Source organism: Eschrichtius robustus, chromosome 5 (genome assembly GCF_028021215.1).
Source record: "Eschrichtius robustus isolate mEscRob2 chromosome 5, mEscRob2.pri, whole genome shotgun sequence".
Taxonomy (NCBI): Eukaryota; Metazoa; Chordata; class Mammalia; order Artiodactyla; family Eschrichtiidae; genus Eschrichtius; species Eschrichtius robustus.
In genome coordinates, this window is record NC_090828.1 from 130,271,522 (window position 1) to 130,288,967 (window position 17,446).

Consider the following 17,446-nt stretch of genomic DNA (forward strand, 5'->3'; position numbering starts at 1 on the left):
ATGAGAGGATTTGCAAGAAAGGGGGAAATAAACAAACCAAGATCCTCTCAGCCTCCAGGCCACTGAGACAGAATGAAAAACACCACCGATTACAGAAGGGAAACTTGATAAAGGGAAACTCTTTTTCGAGTAACTAATTTTTGGAAGGACTTTAAGAGAAGGGGGAATCCCAAACAGCCTAGTGTCCTAGGTCACCGGCAGGGTTTTTCCGGGGAGCTTTGCAGGGGGAGGATGAGTAGGAGGAGAGTTTAGGGACACACACAGGCACTCGAACACACACGTGTGCACGCACATTTATGCAACACAGTCACCCATGCACCAGCATACTCGTGCACGGGCTCACATGTGCACATACACTCACATGCATACCTGCCCACACATGCGCTCACACGCACTCACCACCCAGCCACAGACCCACTCACACACGCTCACTCAACTTTCAGAGCCAGAGTGGGGCAGGGTCACTCAGAGGGTGTTGCGTCACCAGGCATCCCAGGGGCACAGCTGTGGTCCCTTTTGTCCAGGTGAGCAAAGGACAGGAATGGGAAAGCCAAGAGCAAAGTGAGAGGGGGAAGAATTTCCTGCCAGGTACAACTTGTGGCAAGCGGGGACGCAGGCAGTGCTGGGAGCTCAGAGGAGAAGAAGGTGAGGGGCCGAAATGGGGCCTGAGGTGGGCCTGGGGAAGGAGGGGAGAACACTGGCATGGAGGGCAAAGGGGCTGATTCCAGAAGGAGGACTTTAAGCATCCAGAATCTTCCCTTGATGGCCAGCGCTCTCTCTAGAGTAGTGCGTCTCAAGGTCACGGTCAAGGTCAAGGTCATGGATAAGAAGCATTTGAGGTGCTTGTTTAAAAGGCAGGTCTGTGTTTTAGAGATCGTGGAGGATTCTGACCCTGGACATGTAGGGGACAGGCTCTGAGGAGCACGGCCCGAGCGCTCCGGCTGTGACTGAGCACCTCGCGCTCCTGGTCTCTGGGCCTCCCAAGGGACCGCCCTCGGGGTGGCTCTGGGTGCAGCAGGGGAATGAGGCTGTGGCGCCGGTAGGCTTGGTTGCCATCCCTGCTCTGTGCCTGGTCACCTGTGTAACTAGACACGTTCCTTGGCCTGTTGAGGTTTAACTTCTTCCTTTCAGCAAAGAATGGCCATTCCATTAAAATAATAATAATTAAATTATACATGCTTTGCAGGACAGCTATCAGGGTTGGAGATCATGTGTTCAAACTCTGCTACATGGTAGGTAGTGTTAGTGATCCTGTAAAGTAGAAAGGGAAGGACTTCAGTTCCAAGATCACACAGATCTGGGTTCTAATACGGCTCTAGCTGTGTAACCTCTCCAAGCCTCATTTTATCCCACCTACAAAAGGGGGATAATAATAGCAACCTTCAATGAGGATTGATTACAACAGGAATATAAGACAGAAGATTGTGTTACTGTACCTGGCGTGTAGGAAATACTTACATTAGAAGAAACTGAGGGTGCTTGCCATCAGGAAGAGGGAGCCCTTACAGGGATGTGTCAGCCATCCTCAAATATTAGAAAGGTTCCTGAGGAAGAGAAAATAGACTTGCTCTCAGTGGTACCCCGCAGAAGAATGGAGGCCAACGGGCAAAGGTTTCTGGAGAACCAATTGTGCTGATGTAAGGGAGGAACAAAGAGTTAAGACTTGGGCTGCCGCACGATGAAATGGGCAGATGTGGGGGTGGGGGAGAGGGGCTGCAGAATTTTCCTCGGTGGGACTGAAGGGGGATCCTTGCACCAGGCAGGTGGTTGGACAGTTGACCTGTGAGGATGATTCCAGAGGTGGCCCTCCGCATTTCTCTATGGCCCAGACTTTCTCAAGGTGACCCTGCCAGCCCCAGAGAGGGGATGACAGCCAGACTTTGGCCTGCGGAGTCTGAGCTACACTGCTTCCCATCCCACTCTCACCCACTGCCACGCCCAGACTCGGGCTTGGAAGCAATGTGGCTGACGAGGGGAAATGATCAGTTTCACTTCTTCAGAAATCAGGACTCTGACCTACCCCTCCTCTTCCCAAATTTCTTTTCCCAAGATCACCAGATGTCTCTTACCCACTGCTTGCCCAATCCACTGCCAGCGGACGGGGCTAGCGGACCAAGTGGGACCCGCCCTAGCGGTACTGAGGTTTTCTGCTCTTTGTCCCAGCAGATGGGTAAAGCCACAGACAAGGTTCCAGCGGACACATCTATTTCCCTCACTCCTCCTTTAGCTGTGACGATGGGCGGGTTCTGAAGTCAGATGCAGCTGTGATTCCTCAGGCACCGCCAGACTCTGGTGCTTTCACCGGTACTACTTTGCTTCCCAAGGTTGTAACCTTTGATGGAGACACGGAAGTCATAGCAATACAGACTCAGGCCCAGACCTCATACAGGGAATCCCCTGGCGGTCCAGTGGTTAGGACTCCGTGCTCTCACTGCAGAGGGCCTGCGTTCAGTCCCTGGTCGGGGAACTAAGATCTCGCAAGCTGCGTGAGGCAGCCAAAAAAAGAAAAAAGAAAAAGAAAGAAAGAAACCTCATAAAGCCACACAATTGTCTTAGCATGATGGCCCTGGCTGGCCCAGAGCAATAGGGCACCAGCAAATTCCTCCAGGGAAATAATTCCTAGCCTCGTTTAAGAAGTGCCATTTGGCCCTTCCACTCACGTGGATGCTCTGAATGACCAAAAACTCGTTTGCTGTTTGCACCTGAGTCTGTCGTAAGGGACTTCAATTGTAAACATGTTCTTTATGGCTCTTCTGTCTTCCATCAAGGAATAATTATTCTTCAAGTATCCAAACCGTCTCAAAGAAGCTAATTCCCAAGCCTTGCACCTAATGTCACTCAGACCTTAGACCCAGAGAGTTCTGTATGACAATTGCTTCTTTCCCTCCACTCCAGACCACTTTGTCTACTTTTCCTAAATCACTAGAGAGGAGGCTGGCTCCCTTCTGAGTCCTCTCCAGCTCTGAAATCATGAAAATAATGGAATGGAGCCCTTTAACCAAATTCCATCCCAACAAGCTGGTCCCAGCCCCTGAGGGAGTTGCTTGGGGTGGAACTCTGCTGATGGTGGGACCTGACCGGCTTCCTAAGCCAGTGGGTCCCGATGCGCAGGCCCTGTGCGGGGCGGCTGGCAGGTTTGGGCAGGGGTTGCCGAGCCCTGCCTGGGGAGGACCCTCCCTCGATTGCTATGCGCTGAGCAGTGGCAGAAAGGAGAGGGAGACACGGAGGACCAGGAGAGGACAGACTGGGGCGAGCCTGGAATGCTGATGACAAGTGGGAACTCTGAAACCCTTGGCCACCAGGAAAGCCAGGCTCTGAACCGCCAGGGGGATAAGTGCTGCTGCAATGTTTTCCTCTCCATCAGTGCCTCGAAGCTTCTGTTCTCAGCACCTGGGATCTGCTTTCTGGAATATTCAGATTTCAGTTTGGGAAGTTTGAAAAAATAATTCCCCAAATTCACACACTGAAATAAACCAGGCAGTGCTGGGTGAGCCTGGGCTGTGGTCCCTCCTCCAGGGACCAGGTCACTAACCAGGGCCCTGAGAGCCCAGCTTCTGGGACCTTCCGCTGCCCATCAGCCAGGCCAGGTCACCTCATCCATTTTTCATGAGTTTATGTCCGGTCTCTGGGCAAGGTGGTGTGCTCCCTGAGGGCAGCCATTGTATCTTCCACTTCTGGGCACCAAGTAGGAGTTCAAGGAGTCTGCGTTTGGCATTTGGGTGGGACAGGATGTGTCAGAGATGGATGTGGCAGCCGGGTTTGCCCTCCTCCCATGTCTGACTACAATCCCTTGGTCTTTCAGGAAGAAAGGGGGACGTGGGCATGAAAGGAGACATGGGGGTCATGGGACCCCCTGGAGCCCGGGGGTCTAAAGGTGACTCAGGGATGCCCGGTTCCCCAGGTAGGAGTCTGCACAGTCAGGTCTGTTGTCTTATGGGTATTCCCCTGTTTGTCCGGCGGGCTGAGCTAGAGGGAAAAAAAATCCCTAAAAGTCCTTCTGTATTTTAGGTGTGGCTGGAATTCCTGGACTCAAAGGAGATCAAGGTAAGAGTTGTGGGAATCGGCATCATTCCAGCTATCGCTGTCCCTGGGCAAAGTCAAGTTCAGGACCTGACTCTACTATGTCTTATTTCATTGTAGTGTTAACCCAGAGCCTCTGGGGTTTTGTAAAACCTGGCCTGTCCTAAGAGGAACAGAGCAGCTTTGGAGGGCAGGCCTAACTGATATTCTGTTTTAGAGCTTCATTCCACCCTGCCACCCAGGGGTATGAAGCAGGTTGCTCACACCCAGAGTTCCTAGTAAGTCCGTAAACCTCAAACTCTGCAGCAGTGAATGGAAAAAATGAATAAATTGCTGAGTCTGTAATTTTCCTCCCACTAACAGGGCTAGTTCAAGGCTGCTAGAGTTTAAGCTGCCCAGGGAACATGTAAGGTGTTAAGAGATGCAAGTGCCACTGCAGAGAAGAGGTGTGTTGAAGGGGTAGTCAGCCAGGCCCTCTGCCAACCACTCCCAGCCTTTCATTCATTCATGACTTCACTTTCAGGACAACCTGGAGCGAAGGGTCTTCCAGGCTTTCCAGGAGCTGTGGGATCCCCGGGTGCCAAGGGTGAGCCTGGCAGCGCTGGTCCCACTGGGCCAATAGGTGAGGTCCTGGGTCCTGTGTTGGGCGTGGGGAGTGATGTCTGAAGGTCCACCCAGCCCAGACCTTACACCCTCCATGACATCTGTTGTCCAGGACCATCAGGGAGGCCCGGGAGTCCAGGAGCCGAAGGTGTGAAAGGAAGCAAGGGGGACACAGGTAACAGAGGGCGTGGGTAGGCGGGCAGGTGGAGTTGCTGGGGGTCCAGGAAGGACAGAGAGGAGGACTACCTCTCAGCAGGCCCACCAGAAGCAGGCAGAGGGTCTCCTGTGTTCTGGCCCCTGACGCACCCGGATTAAAAAGGGCACTTTCCTCTGCCAGAACCCTTTGAGTCCAAGGCCCTGGGGCTGTTTTCCTCCGCCCAGAGTCGCTGAGAGGCTTTGAATGCCATGACCAAACCTCCACTGTCCAAGAGGAGAGCAGGGGGCACCTCGGCCGCACTGTCTCCTGGCCTACATTCCAGCCGTGCTCGTAGCGCCCTCTCTCCCCCACTGACCTGTGGTGGGGGCCCAAGGGTCAGGGCTCTGGATTTGGACAACAGCTGTCGAGAAACCCTTCTTGCACATTCTCCCAGGGGGGCTCAGGCTGAGAGGAATGACCCACAGTTACCCAACTCACAGAGACTAGTTCATAAGCCATCGTGCCAACCTAGTCAAGGTTATAAACTGTTAACGCCAATTTAGTCTAGGTTATAAACCATCATACCAATGCGGTCTACTTTATAAAGAACTGTGCTTTTTCTAGTCGCTAAGTAAGTCCAGGCACCTACGATGGTCTAGAAAGTCCGGTCCACTGTGTTAGGTGCTGGACCCCCATGATGCATAAGACCAGGCTCCCGCCTTCAGATGTGCAGGCTGGTGCAGGAGAGAGGTAGATGGCCTGTTGCCAGGTGGTGTCAGGCACACTGTGCTGTGGGTTTTGCATGGAGAAGTGCCACATGCCATTTAGAAAGCCAGGTGCAGGCCAGGAGGTATTGTGGCCAGTGCAGGGTTGTGAGAAAGGGCTGTGTATCTTCCAAGGATGTCTGTGGACAGTCACTGCCAGGGCAGAAGGTCATACTGGAGTTAGACACCCCGGATGCCTTCACCCCAGAACCTACATGTTAGAAACCTACACCAGGGGCAAGCCCTCTCAGTTTTCATTGAACAAGTGGTCAACGGATTGCTTTTTTTAAACAAATGCGACTTGACCCAAATCCTTCAAGTTCACAGTGGCCCCTGGTGGGGTTAGCAAAAGGTAGGCAGTGCAGGAGTGATGGAAGAGCTGGAGCTGAGTCTTGGAGAATGAGTAGAGCTTAGCCATGTGGGGAGAGGTAGGCGAGTCCAGAGAGAGGGAACCGAGCAGGTGAAGTCTTGGAGGGTGAGGGAGGGCTCTGTAGGTGGGTGTCCCTGGAGTCCAGGTCTAGGATGTGGTAGAGGCTCAGGAGCTCTGGCCAGAGAGCTGGGCCATGCCACCTCCTGAGCCTTGGCCTCTGGGTCTTTGACCTTTGGAGTTTCCCTGACGGTTGTCAGGAGCCCTGGCACAAGCAACTCCTATAACCATGGCCTTCCAAACCATCCAGCCTCGGAGCTGATTTCCTTTTCACAGATGGTGGGTCAGTGCAGGCAGGGGCTCTGCTACCTGATGCCATATAAATGCCACCCGAAGGCCACCAGCAAGTCTCGCCTTCCAGAAGGTTCCATCTGGGTGTGGTGGTCAGGTGATCCCGATTAACTGGCTGCCTCTCTCTGATTTTATGCTTCCATCTTCCCTGACTCCAGATCTTAGGGTGCCTGGCTCTGAGGCCTGAGGCTGTCTTACCACTGAGTTTTCTGCTTGGCTTCATGGATATGTTGGCTCTTCTCCCTCAGTTATAAACTGGGAGCCCCGCCACCCGACCCCACCACTGCCGGACTAGTGATTCTTGACTAAGCAAGAGTATGGGTGACAAAACATGATTTTACCCACAAGGGGCGCTGCACCCACTCCCCAGGCCCCTAAGCCTGTGTCTCCCACTGAAGGTGGAGAATCTTGCCTGCGCTCTGCATCCTGGGAGGGTTTGCATAATAAGAGCAGCTCCTGACAACGAGCATTTTCATGACAGCCCAATGGAAAAAACACTCTTGTTAGTGCTGCTTCACAGTAGGAGATGCAGCCAGGGTTGGAACCCAGGCCTGCCTGACGCAAAGCTTGGGGCCTCATCCATCATACTCTGTGATGCTGCCTTCCTCTGCGGGCAGCCTGAGCCCTCCCCCACCCCCATCAGGGCACTCCGATGAGCGTATCTTCTCCCTGTACCCAAGTCCCAGAAGGATCAGGGCAGAAGCTGCAGCAGCTTCTTCCACTCTTAGAAGGAAACATGGAGCTCTCAGGCCCTGTTATGGCTCTTTGTTATTTACCTAAGATCCTACAGACACTTTTGGCCAACTGTCTGGGAATCACTTTAACTCCATTATAGAGTCCCTGCATATTTGGTGAGCACGTTTATGGGAACCTCCATCAATCAGGCCTAGTGGTAAATACCAACCAGGCAAATTCTAAGGGTTATTCCTTAATTCCGGCTGCCCAAGTAAACATGTGAATTATAGTTTCAATTTGGGGCGTGTGATGATTACAACAAATTCCAAATTGCATATGTTTCCCGCTCAAACCCAAATGTTTGTCTTGATCAAGTAGCTGATGGTCTACATGGACATCTCAGGAGGGAATTCCCTTAGGACCAGAAACTGGCTAGTTGTAGCCAGGGCTGTATTTCATCCTGAAGTCAGAGGTTAATGAACTTTTGGAAAGGTCAGATTCTGAAGTGGGAGAAGGAAGAGTGGGTGGTGAGTGGGAGCCAGACCATCTCATCATGGTAGACAATGCATACTTGTCAATGTCAGGATGTTGGTATTCCCCAAACTAGAAGTACTGACGTGTTGGTTCACTTTTGATTATATCAAGCCAGTTTTTCAAACTGATGTGTTTCCCATTTTGTAAATAAAATCATTAATCTCACAAGAGAATATCTAGCAGTATGGGATGAAAACAGAGAAATTCTGGCGCCTTGGCTCAGCCTAGGTAACAGCTAGATCTCGTTATTGTGCATTAATTACCAAAAGTAAGAGGGCTGTTTAGTACTAATGAATCCTCCAAGCCAGGCACTGTGTTTGGGCCTTTCCTCCCGTGATCTTAGTTCATCCACACAGCTGAGTTTCATCATCCCTACCTTACAACTGAGGAAGCAAAGGCTCCCAGAAGGTAAAACCTTTCTGCAGGGTCTCACAGTTAATATACACTGAGTCCAGGAGTTAATCCCAAAGTCTGATTCCAAAATTGTGCTTTTCTAAATTTTGTTGTGTAGAATAACATAGAGTATAGGACTCAGAGAAATCAGAATTGCCCGCACCTCTCACCCCACAGTAGATGGGTAAATCCTAGCTTAGTCACCAAATCTTCCTGCTGTTGTGAACGCTCACTAACCACACTCCAACCCATTCCGGTGGAGCATTTCCCCACGTTCACACCCCTTGAGAAAGATTAAAGATAAAGATGGCGAAGAGGAGACTCCTTCCATTCTGTTGGGAAGATAGACTGCATAGTCTATTTAAGTAGAACATTATCACCGAGAAGAACTTTCTGTAATGGTAGTTTCCTTCACCACTCATAAAACAGGGTTTTATCAAACCCCCAAAACTTAGTTTTTCCTAACCTTTGATCTTTCAAACGATTGCAAAATCATTTGACTTTGGGGAAAAAAATTGCAAAAAAAAAAAAATCCACAACAAAATGAATTTTAGCTCTAAATCCTTTGGCCATTTTGAAATGGAAAGTTTGTTTGGAAATAAGGGCTCACTTCAACTTGTGATCGTGGCATTCCTCTTTCTACCACCTCACCTCATGAAATGAAGTTAGACGCAGCCAAAACATTGAAGCCCCAAAATACCAACTGATCAAAATTTCTGCATCTCAACAATCTTCATGTCTAAAATATAACAAGAATCTGAATTTTCTATGCCCTTTTATGTTTCTCTTGAGGCAAAGCCAAAGTGCAAATAACTTGAAATCTAGTTTCTCATCTGTATTTTAAGACGTGTTTTACTTTAAAGATAAGTAACAAAGAATAATCCATAATAGCAATTAAGCCCTATATCATGAATATAATGTCTCAGTTGATTTCATTCCCCATGTCTAAGTATTGACTCAGTCTAAGAATTTATTAAATTCTACCAACTCATATTACTAAATTGTCACTTAGAGTTTTCCTTGTTTTCCTCTAAGTTTCTTAGAGACATCTGAAGAAGTCTACATGCGTCCCAATTTTGGGTCCCCTACCTACCATCTTACTTCTTGTTATACAGCTCAATTTGTTAGGTGTTAAATTAACCCAAAATTTGCCAGGCTGCACTTAGCCTGTAAGTTGGGATGGTATTTAAGGAAGTTTCCTAATGTGCTGGAAATTTCTACATTAAATCAGGGTCAGGAGGCCTGTGCATCAGCTTGGACTTGCCAACTAGTTAGGTGATGATGGGTTGGTACATGACCTCCAGAGCCTTGGTTTCCTCCTCTGTGGAGTGTGGGGAGAGTTCTAGAATAATGCTCAGGTCCCTGCCAATTTGCCAGCACTCTGGGTTTGAAACAGACAATTTTCCCTTCAAGCAGGGACATTCTAAGATTTTAGGCATAGCGGCAGCTGAACACAAAACAACAGGAAGGCATGTGCTTTCTAACTAAACTATTTTCTTGGGAGAAAATTGTTTCTATAAAGAAGCACCTTGCAAATAAATATTTTGAGCCTTTTCAGCGTGATGAGTCTGTGACCCCCAGGGAACCCCAGTTTGCTTGTGGTTAAGGGGACAAACCCAGCATTCATCCCCTTCCAGTGTAGGTTTACAACATGTACTTCTGAATTCTATTTTTCAGCCATTTCCCCTTCTCCCTGATCCAATCAGGGTGCCGCTTTGATTTATAGTGAAGTCATTACTGGTCCCTGGATCCATGCATAGCCACTCCGTGAGCCTCTCTCAGTCTAGTCCTGGAGAGAAATCAAACCCAAAAAAATCACACAAAACTCAATTCCAGTTTCCTTCCCTTGAAGAGGGGAGTTTTGAAGACATAAACCTACACCTATTATACACATCTCAGAGGGCATTTTATCAAGGGCCAGTGGGTTACGGGAGAGCTCAGACAGGGGAGGGGCCATGAGTTCCTCAGAGACAGGAGGGCTGCTTGGAGGACGCGGGCTGTGAGCTGGTCCCCGAAGATTGAGTGAGATGTGTTTCAGGCAGTGGTTACTCAAACCATGGTCCCTGGGCCAGCAGCGTCAGAAATACCCAGAAACTTGTTAAAAATGCAGCGTCTCAGATTCCCAGCCCAGATGCCGTGAATCAGGAACCCCGGGAAGGGGGGGCACTTAGCAAGTTGTTTTTAACAAACCCTGTGCAGGTGATTCTGACGCTCACTCTAGTTTGACGACTTACTTAGGAGTAAGGGATGGCCTAAGGCCACTGGGAGTCTTCGGAACCAGGTGGAGAGCCCACCTGAAACTCCAGGAAGGAGTGAGCGGGCATGCTGGTGGGACACAGGCACCCACAGTGCCCAGTGGGGGGCCAACCCTGGGTCCTAACCCCGACGTCACCACTCCCTCCCTGTGTGACCTGGGATAAATCGCCTAGCGTCTCTGAGTGTGGACTTCCTCCTCCGTAAAGAGGGAAATGGCACGACTTCGCTGGGAAGCTGAGAGACGTATGTGAAGCTCCTGGTGTGGTGCCCAGTGCAGTGCCGGCAGCAGCGGATGTTGAGTCCCCAAGAGGTGTGGGGCTGGGAGGGAGGGTGTGAGAAACGAGGTGGAAGGGTCAGGCCTCGGGGACCATGGACCTAGTGAACAGGGGCTCCCCTAGGACTCTTGTCTGTATAGGACATTTGTTGCTCGGTGCTCTGGAGACTTCTTCAGTGGCGGAGAGGCAATAAGGGGAGATCACGGTGCCAGGTGTCCCTCAACCTTGCGTCTAGGGACAGGCTCTTAAGGTAGAGATCTGTGCAATATGGCACCCTTTAGGATGTGACAGAGACGGTCAAGAGTCTAGATATGAACGTTTTTCTATTTAATAACCAAAGACATGTTTCTGAATGTGGTTTCTCCTCCCTCATCTTGACACCTGCAATTCAGGTGCAGGTAAGCAGAGAGGACACATCTACTGCCCGTGCTGGGCCACCTGAGGTCAACGGCAAACATCTGGTGGGGCTTGCTGGGCAGCAAGCCTGGAGCTCCTGTGGGGGCTTCAGCCCCAGTGTCCCAGGCACTCTCCGCTGGAGGAGAGACAGACATGTGCCGACAGGGTCCCGGGGTCCTCGTGGCACCGCTTGTCAGACACGAGGTTTAGTACTTGACACAGACAACTTCATTTCAGTCTGACAACCACCCCGAGACAGCCAGAGGCTCAGAGGAGAAAGGTGAGGCTAAGGGAGAGGGAGCCTGGCTCCAGGTCACAGAGGCAGACGCAAGCCCAGGCTCTCTGACTCTGGCCCCCGTGCTGCCTTGGGAGGAAGTGCGTCAGCCATGGGCGAGGCCAGAGAAGGCTTCAGAGTCGGCAACATCTAGCATCTTAGCAGCTTGCACAGCCTTGATCCCGTTCCCCAGGGGACCAAAGCGGTGAGGCTTTCCAAACGGAGGGACCGGAGTGGGCACAGCCGGCGCAGGGTGAGCTGGGGCCTGTCTGCCAGGGCCAACCTCGAAGGTCCCTCCAGCTTTTAGAAGACGCTCTCTGAGCCTCAATCTGGGCCTCATCTCAAACACGAGGGGCAGAACTTGTTGCCCTCTCAGATCTTTCCAGGGCTTCCCGCCTCCCTTGGTGCCCAGGCTTGCAGCAGCAGCTCCTAGCTCCTCGGCCCTCTGACCCTCCTCCCAGGCAGCGCCCGGCCTCAGACGAGCCCTCTGAAAGGCTGCCAGGAGCCAGGACTCCTTGCTCATTATTCCGAGAAGGGATCCTGAAGAGGCCTACCAGGCCCCTCGCCTGCCCTCCACTGACCAGCACACAGTAGGTGCTCAGGAAAGCCAGGAACTGAAGTGGAAGGCAGGAACTTCCCCCAGGCAATTGGCAATGAGGGTAACTGAGTTCCTTGTGGCCTCTAGTGATCATCAAATGGGTGGGTTCTTGGTTAAGACTGAGCTGCCGTGGTGGAAGGGATACCAGTCAAGAGCCTGGTGGGAGTGCATTCCCACTGTTACCCTCTAGTAACTGTTACTTCATGGTCAATAAAGAGCTTTAATTTCCCCAAGTTTGTGTAACTGTCTTGGAGAGTCCTGTTTCTCTGAAATAAAATCAATATTTGCACTTAAAATTGAAAGACCATGGAGTTGCTGAACCAATAAATTATTATCCCACAATAAATTATGACCCAGCATGGTGCTGGGGATAGTGGGTCTTCCATGTAAGTTAGTGAATAAAGAGATGAATGGGAGGAAGGAAGAAGGAAAGGAAGGGAGGAAGGAAGCAACTTTCACATTAAACTACAAATAGGATCATCCCCAATGATTGCAGTGGTTATTTTTCCATTTTCTGGACGTGAGACCCTTTAGCTATATAAGCGTTTAGCTACACTGGGGGCCACAATGAAATAAACCAATAGACACTATGGAATATCTACTGAGGGTGAGGGCCCCCCAGAGCTCCTAGTGGCCACTGAGTCTCCTCCACAGCCTTTTAGAAATAAAAATAACTTTATTTTCAAAATATCTCTCAATTCTTTTTCAATAAAATGAACAGAAAGGAATGGGATTGCATTTAGACACCAAGTCAGATTATTTCTGGACAAGGAAGGCCAGCCACTGAGTCTGGGGTCTGTCCATCTAACCTAGACTTTCACCCAATACATTTCTATTTCACCCCAACACACGTCCCCATTTATCTGCAGTCTGTCTACTTTTATGCTCTGCTGAAGAGGCTTTAAACAATCGTGGAGAACCAATGTACCTTTCCTTCTGCATTAATCAGACAGAAGGTAGAGGTTGTCTAAGATTAAAAGCGTCTAATATCTAAGCTTTATTATCTTCTCCCCTTTTTTGTATTTTGATCTTAGGACTTCAAGGACAGAAAGGAACAAAAGGAGAATCAGGAGTTCCAGGTAAAGTGCCGGCTTCATTTTCATTTCTCACAGTGATGACTGGAAGGGCTCGTGCTCCAAGGGTGGGTCTTGTCGACCCTGAAATCACGGCGGTAACCTCAGTAACCTTTCCCCAGAGTGCCTCCGCCTCCAGGGCTCTATCGCTCAAGCCTCAGACTCTTTGGGTGACAAACCTGGGGAAGGGGTGTAGAGAGAGGGGTGGGGGCTGAGGGGGTGGAGGGTAAAGAAGGCCAGGAGAACTGCCCCTGGTGGTGGCTTCAGGCCGCGCAGCCGCCGAGGACCTGGGCGACCTTCCTCTCCAGTTCCCAGGTTGGTTGCATGGCCTCTATCTACAACCAACCTATCCTCTCTATCCTCACATCTGCTTCAGTCCATCTCCCCCTACCCTTTAGCCCTCAAGGCGCCCCCCTCCTCCTGCGGCTTCTCGTGGGACTATCACCACGGTCCTTGTTGGCCCCCGTCTTAGCTAGTGGTTGGCTACTGCGCCCTGCCCACGGCATTTCTAGTCTTCTCGCCAGCCCTACCCTGAGGAGCCCAAGCGACACTCCTCAGACACATCTCCTGAGCAGTCTTTCTTCCACCTGAGCTGGATATTCTATCCCTATTCTAACTTACTGAAGGAGAAATTGAATCCTAGAAATGTTCTAGCAAATTCTCCCAGAGTGGCTAGAACGTCCACACAGTTATGCCGTCCAATGAGGACCAACAGGCTTGGAATACTGTCGGCGATTTTCACCCACTCGTCCTCAACCAGAGTTTACACAGGAGTCGGGGGATCAGGGCAGCGCCCTGCCCACACGGGCTGAACATTCGAGCAGCCCGCTGATGGGGGCGAGGGGGAACCTGGTGGATTAGGACAACTCATGCACCAAACACCAAGGCCCTTGGTCCCCCTGGAGAAGCAGAGCAGAGCATCTGATGGAGGTGGTCTCTCTCCTCCCCAGGCCCTGCAGGCCTGAAGGGAGAGAGGGGAAGCCCAGGCCTGGTGGGCCTCAACGGGGCACCTGGACCAGACGGCCGAAAGGGAGAGCCCGGAGCGAAAGGTAAGGCCTCGGTTTCTGATGTGAGGGTTCGAAGGAGAGGCCTGCATAAGGTGCTGGGAGTTTTCAGAACCAGAAGGGTAGAGGTTTAGTGGTTCTGTGGACAAGCCCACAGACCTGCTGGGATCGCCCTCAGCGCGGAGCTTACGGAGGTGAATAAGGCGTGGCCGGGCTCTCCGAGTGGCAGGCAGGTGACCATGTGTTGGCATCGAGGTGAATAAGGCGTGGCCGGGCACTCCGAGTGGCAGGCAGGTGACCATGTGCTGGCATCGAGGTGAATAAGGCGTGGCCGGGCACTCCGAGTGGCAGCCAGGTGACCATGTGCTGGCATCGAGGTGAATAAGGCGTGGCCGGGCACTCCGAGTGGCAGGCAGGTGACCATGTGCTGGCATCGAGGTGAATAAGGCGTGGCCGGGCACTCCGAGTGGCAGGCAGGTGACCATGTGCTGGCATCGAGGTGAATAAGGCGTGGCCGGGCACTCCGAGTGGCAGCCAGGTGACCATGTGCTGGCATCGAGGTGAATAAGGTGTGGCCGGGCACTCCGAGTGGCAGGCAGGTGACCATGTGCTGGCATCACACCCAGTCAGGCCCTGGACCACACAGTCTCCATGACCGATGGCAGGAGAGACTTCCAACTCCATGTCTCCTGAATGTTCCTCTCTAATAGAGCTTAAATCCTTCCTGCTGTGGCTCAGGCCCATTTCTTCTTGCTCGCCCACGGGAGCCCATGGCACATCCAGTCCCCACGATGCCAGGTGGCTGGCAAAGCTGAAGGAGGGAGTCTGACCCTCACCCCTCCTCCCCACTGCTGGCAAAGGAGGGCAAGGGGGTCCTGGCTTGGTTTCCTTCAAACTGTGTGGTTTTTCTCCTCATGATAGGATCTTCTGGGCCGCAAGGAGCAAAGGGAGAAAAAGGTCAAAAAGGTAATTGCTATTTCTGTTCTCTTTAATGTGTGTTTCAGAGGTTACTCTGTACTTGAAAATTGTAGGTGTGCTAGGGGGCGAGGCCTTGGTTCTCAGAGAGATTCCTCATTTGGGGGGAAAGCTAAGGGCTTGCCCCTTGAATAAGCCTTGAATAAGCACAGAGCCACAGATAACACTTTCCTCCCTCCCTTCTTTCTTCCCCCTTTTTTATCGACAACACAAGGCAAAACATGGTGAGCTGGATTTGCAAGGCCAGCTGCAGAGGGACCTGCCCCCATGGCCTCGCACCTGCAGGCCCAGGTGCACAGAGGCCGCTGGTTGTGCTGGTGCCATAACGTGGGATCTTCCCAGCTGTGGTGGCAGCCAAGCAGGAGGCTTCTTTTCCCTAACTATAGGACTTCCAGGAATGAAAAGGCAGAGCCTGCATTCACACAAAGCCCTGGGCTGCTTCCCTCACCTCTCCCACGTGTGTTTTGTCATCCAGGCGAATCCATGGTATCCGTCCGGATTGCTGGCTCTAGGAACCGAGGCCGGGCTGAAATTTACTATAATGGTGCCTGGGGGACAATTTGCGATGACGACTGGGACAATTCAGATGCCACTGTCTTCTGCCGCATGCTGGGTTACTCTTCGGGAACTGCCGTTTTCAATGTGGGAGGTGGTAAGTGAATCGATCCTCAACCAGGAGCCTCTTTCCGTGAGGTGCTGATGTGGGCTTTCTCTCCCTGGTAGGGTGTTGGCAACCATTGGTTGCAAGTGACTCAGCTTGGTTGGGTTAAAAGAAGAGGATTGGTTCAAGCAACTGAAAAGTTCTGCAGCCCAGGGCCCCAGCTTACATCCTTCAGACTTGGCAGCCCCAGGAGAAGGAAGGCTCTCTTCCCCAAAGAGACAGCAAAGGCTTGGTCGAGTTGCTGTCTGTCCAACCCTAAAGCCAGAATGCCATGTGTCTGAGGGTGTTTGTGAGGGGCACTCTCTGGACAGCTGAGGGGCTGGAGCTGGGAGAACAGAGAAGGATGCAGGGCAGGCAAGCACAATGGTCATCCCAGCTCTCTGGAACCTGAAGGTCTAGGTCGCCCAAGCTTGATCATCTTCTAGGAGAAGGTGTGAAGGGAAGAGAAAACGAATCAGAGCAGGGACTTCCTAAAATCAGTTTTGGAAAGATGTCCTGGGGTGCTAGAGATTCAGCTATGTCTTGCAGCAAAAGGTTTAGACTTTCAACAGAAGAGTTAAGCCCCAGGCCTGAGACCATTTCTGAGCTGATCTGGCAGGGACACTAGGCCCGTTTCTCCTGCTCCCACCCCAAATTGTTCTCTGCCCTTACCCCTCCCCACAACCCCACCAAAATGCATACCTACTTTTTAACCTGAGTCCAGTTGGATTACAAAACTCCTTTAAAATACACATTTTCCTCAAACAGATTAAGCCTATATGGATGGTCACACTGTAGTGTAAATTACCAAAATCAAATAATCCAGTAATTCCTCTGAGCTCCTGATCTGCAATCAATTATATCAGAAGGACGGGGGTTTGAGGAAGGTGTGAATGCTTTAGAACATGTGAATGGCCTGTTTACAAAGGCATTTAAGGAAGAGACAAACCCTAGAGATCCCTAGGAGGAGATTTCAAATCATGCTTGGGTTACATATTAAATACTCGGATGAGACTTTTGTCAAAGGGTAGAAAGCAGAACAGAGGCAGAGCCGTCGTAAGAGAGCAGACCAGCCGTCAGCATGGTGGGCCTGGGCACACGTGGGAGAAATTGGCAGTCTAGCTCCCCGTGGAAGCCCTTGAGGACAGATGGGCCACACTGCTTGGACCCTAATCCCACGCTCCTCTCCCTCCTTACTTTTCCTGTGTCCAGGCACTGGGACCATCTGGCTGGACAACGTTGCATGTCGAGGGTCGGAATCGTCCCTGTGGAGCTGCAGCAAGAACAACTGGGGCTCTCACAATTGCAACCACAGTGAGGACGCGGGTGTGGACTGCAGCTGACCCCACCCACAGGCCGTTCGCGGCTCTGCCCCCAAGGTGTCCCCAGCCAAGACACTCAGCCCACGAAGGGAGGCCGTGCTCTCCGAGGGGCTTCCCGGGGTGGCTGACAGCCTCTGAAGCGGGCTCGCTAATAAAGCTCAACGCGCTCCCTGGCACCTCCCTGCCCTGCGGCTGAAATCACTAGCTCGTCCCTCCTGCCCCTTAAGGATGCGCCCACTCCCTGCACACAGCCTTTCGCTGAGCCCTCAGGCTCCCTGCAACCCCATTCCCACGCACGGGGACAGTGGAGTCTCAGCTCGGAGCCGGGGAGGCCGAGGGAACACGGGGGGCTGAAACGCAATGCCGAAAGTGAGGCTCACCTGTAGACAGAATTAGTCATGAGCAGCCTTTCAATCAATCCGATGTCGCATCTCTGCACAGCAGTGGGCACTCCCTCCAGCACCGGAGCTGCTCGGCAGCAAAGGAAGAGGCCGCATGTAGTTGGCACCAGGTTGCATGGAAAATAGGAAAGGTACCATTAAGCATGAACATTGGTTCTCATTAGGATGTGAGCTCCATAAATGCAGGAACTTTTGTCTGTTTTATTCACCCCTATAGGGGCTCAGTAAATATTTATGCAACGAAAGACTGAATTAAACCAAGAAGGTAGAGCAGCTAACCCTCTCTGAGACATTTGGCCTCCCTCTCCCTTTGCAGTCTTCCCCTGGGATATATATTCCCAGGGGCTCTCGCTCTCTCCCTCCAGGTGCTGTAAGTGGTTCAGGTAAAC

General features: G+C 51.6%; 1 protein-coding gene across 1 annotated transcript in view; it reads left to right on the forward strand.

Annotated features, from left to right (window-relative positions):
• The window catches only part of MARCO (macrophage receptor with collagenous structure), a 32,390-nt gene extending 15,713 nt beyond the window's left edge, over positions 1-16,677 (forward strand). The window contains exons 5-13 of the mRNA XM_068544010.1: positions 3,803-3,901; positions 4,009-4,044; positions 4,544-4,642; positions 4,736-4,798; positions 12,677-12,721; positions 13,666-13,764; positions 14,641-14,685; positions 15,170-15,346; positions 16,547-16,677. Coding sequence (XP_068400111.1) covers positions 3,803-3,901; positions 4,009-4,044; positions 4,544-4,642; positions 4,736-4,798; positions 12,677-12,721; positions 13,666-13,764; positions 14,641-14,685; positions 15,170-15,346; positions 16,547-16,677 — 794 coding nt within the window. The remainder of the gene's footprint in view (positions 1-3,802; positions 3,902-4,008; positions 4,045-4,543; positions 4,643-4,735; positions 4,799-12,676; positions 12,722-13,665; positions 13,765-14,640; positions 14,686-15,169; positions 15,347-16,546) is intronic.
• Positions 16,678-17,446: the final 769 nt, after the last annotated feature.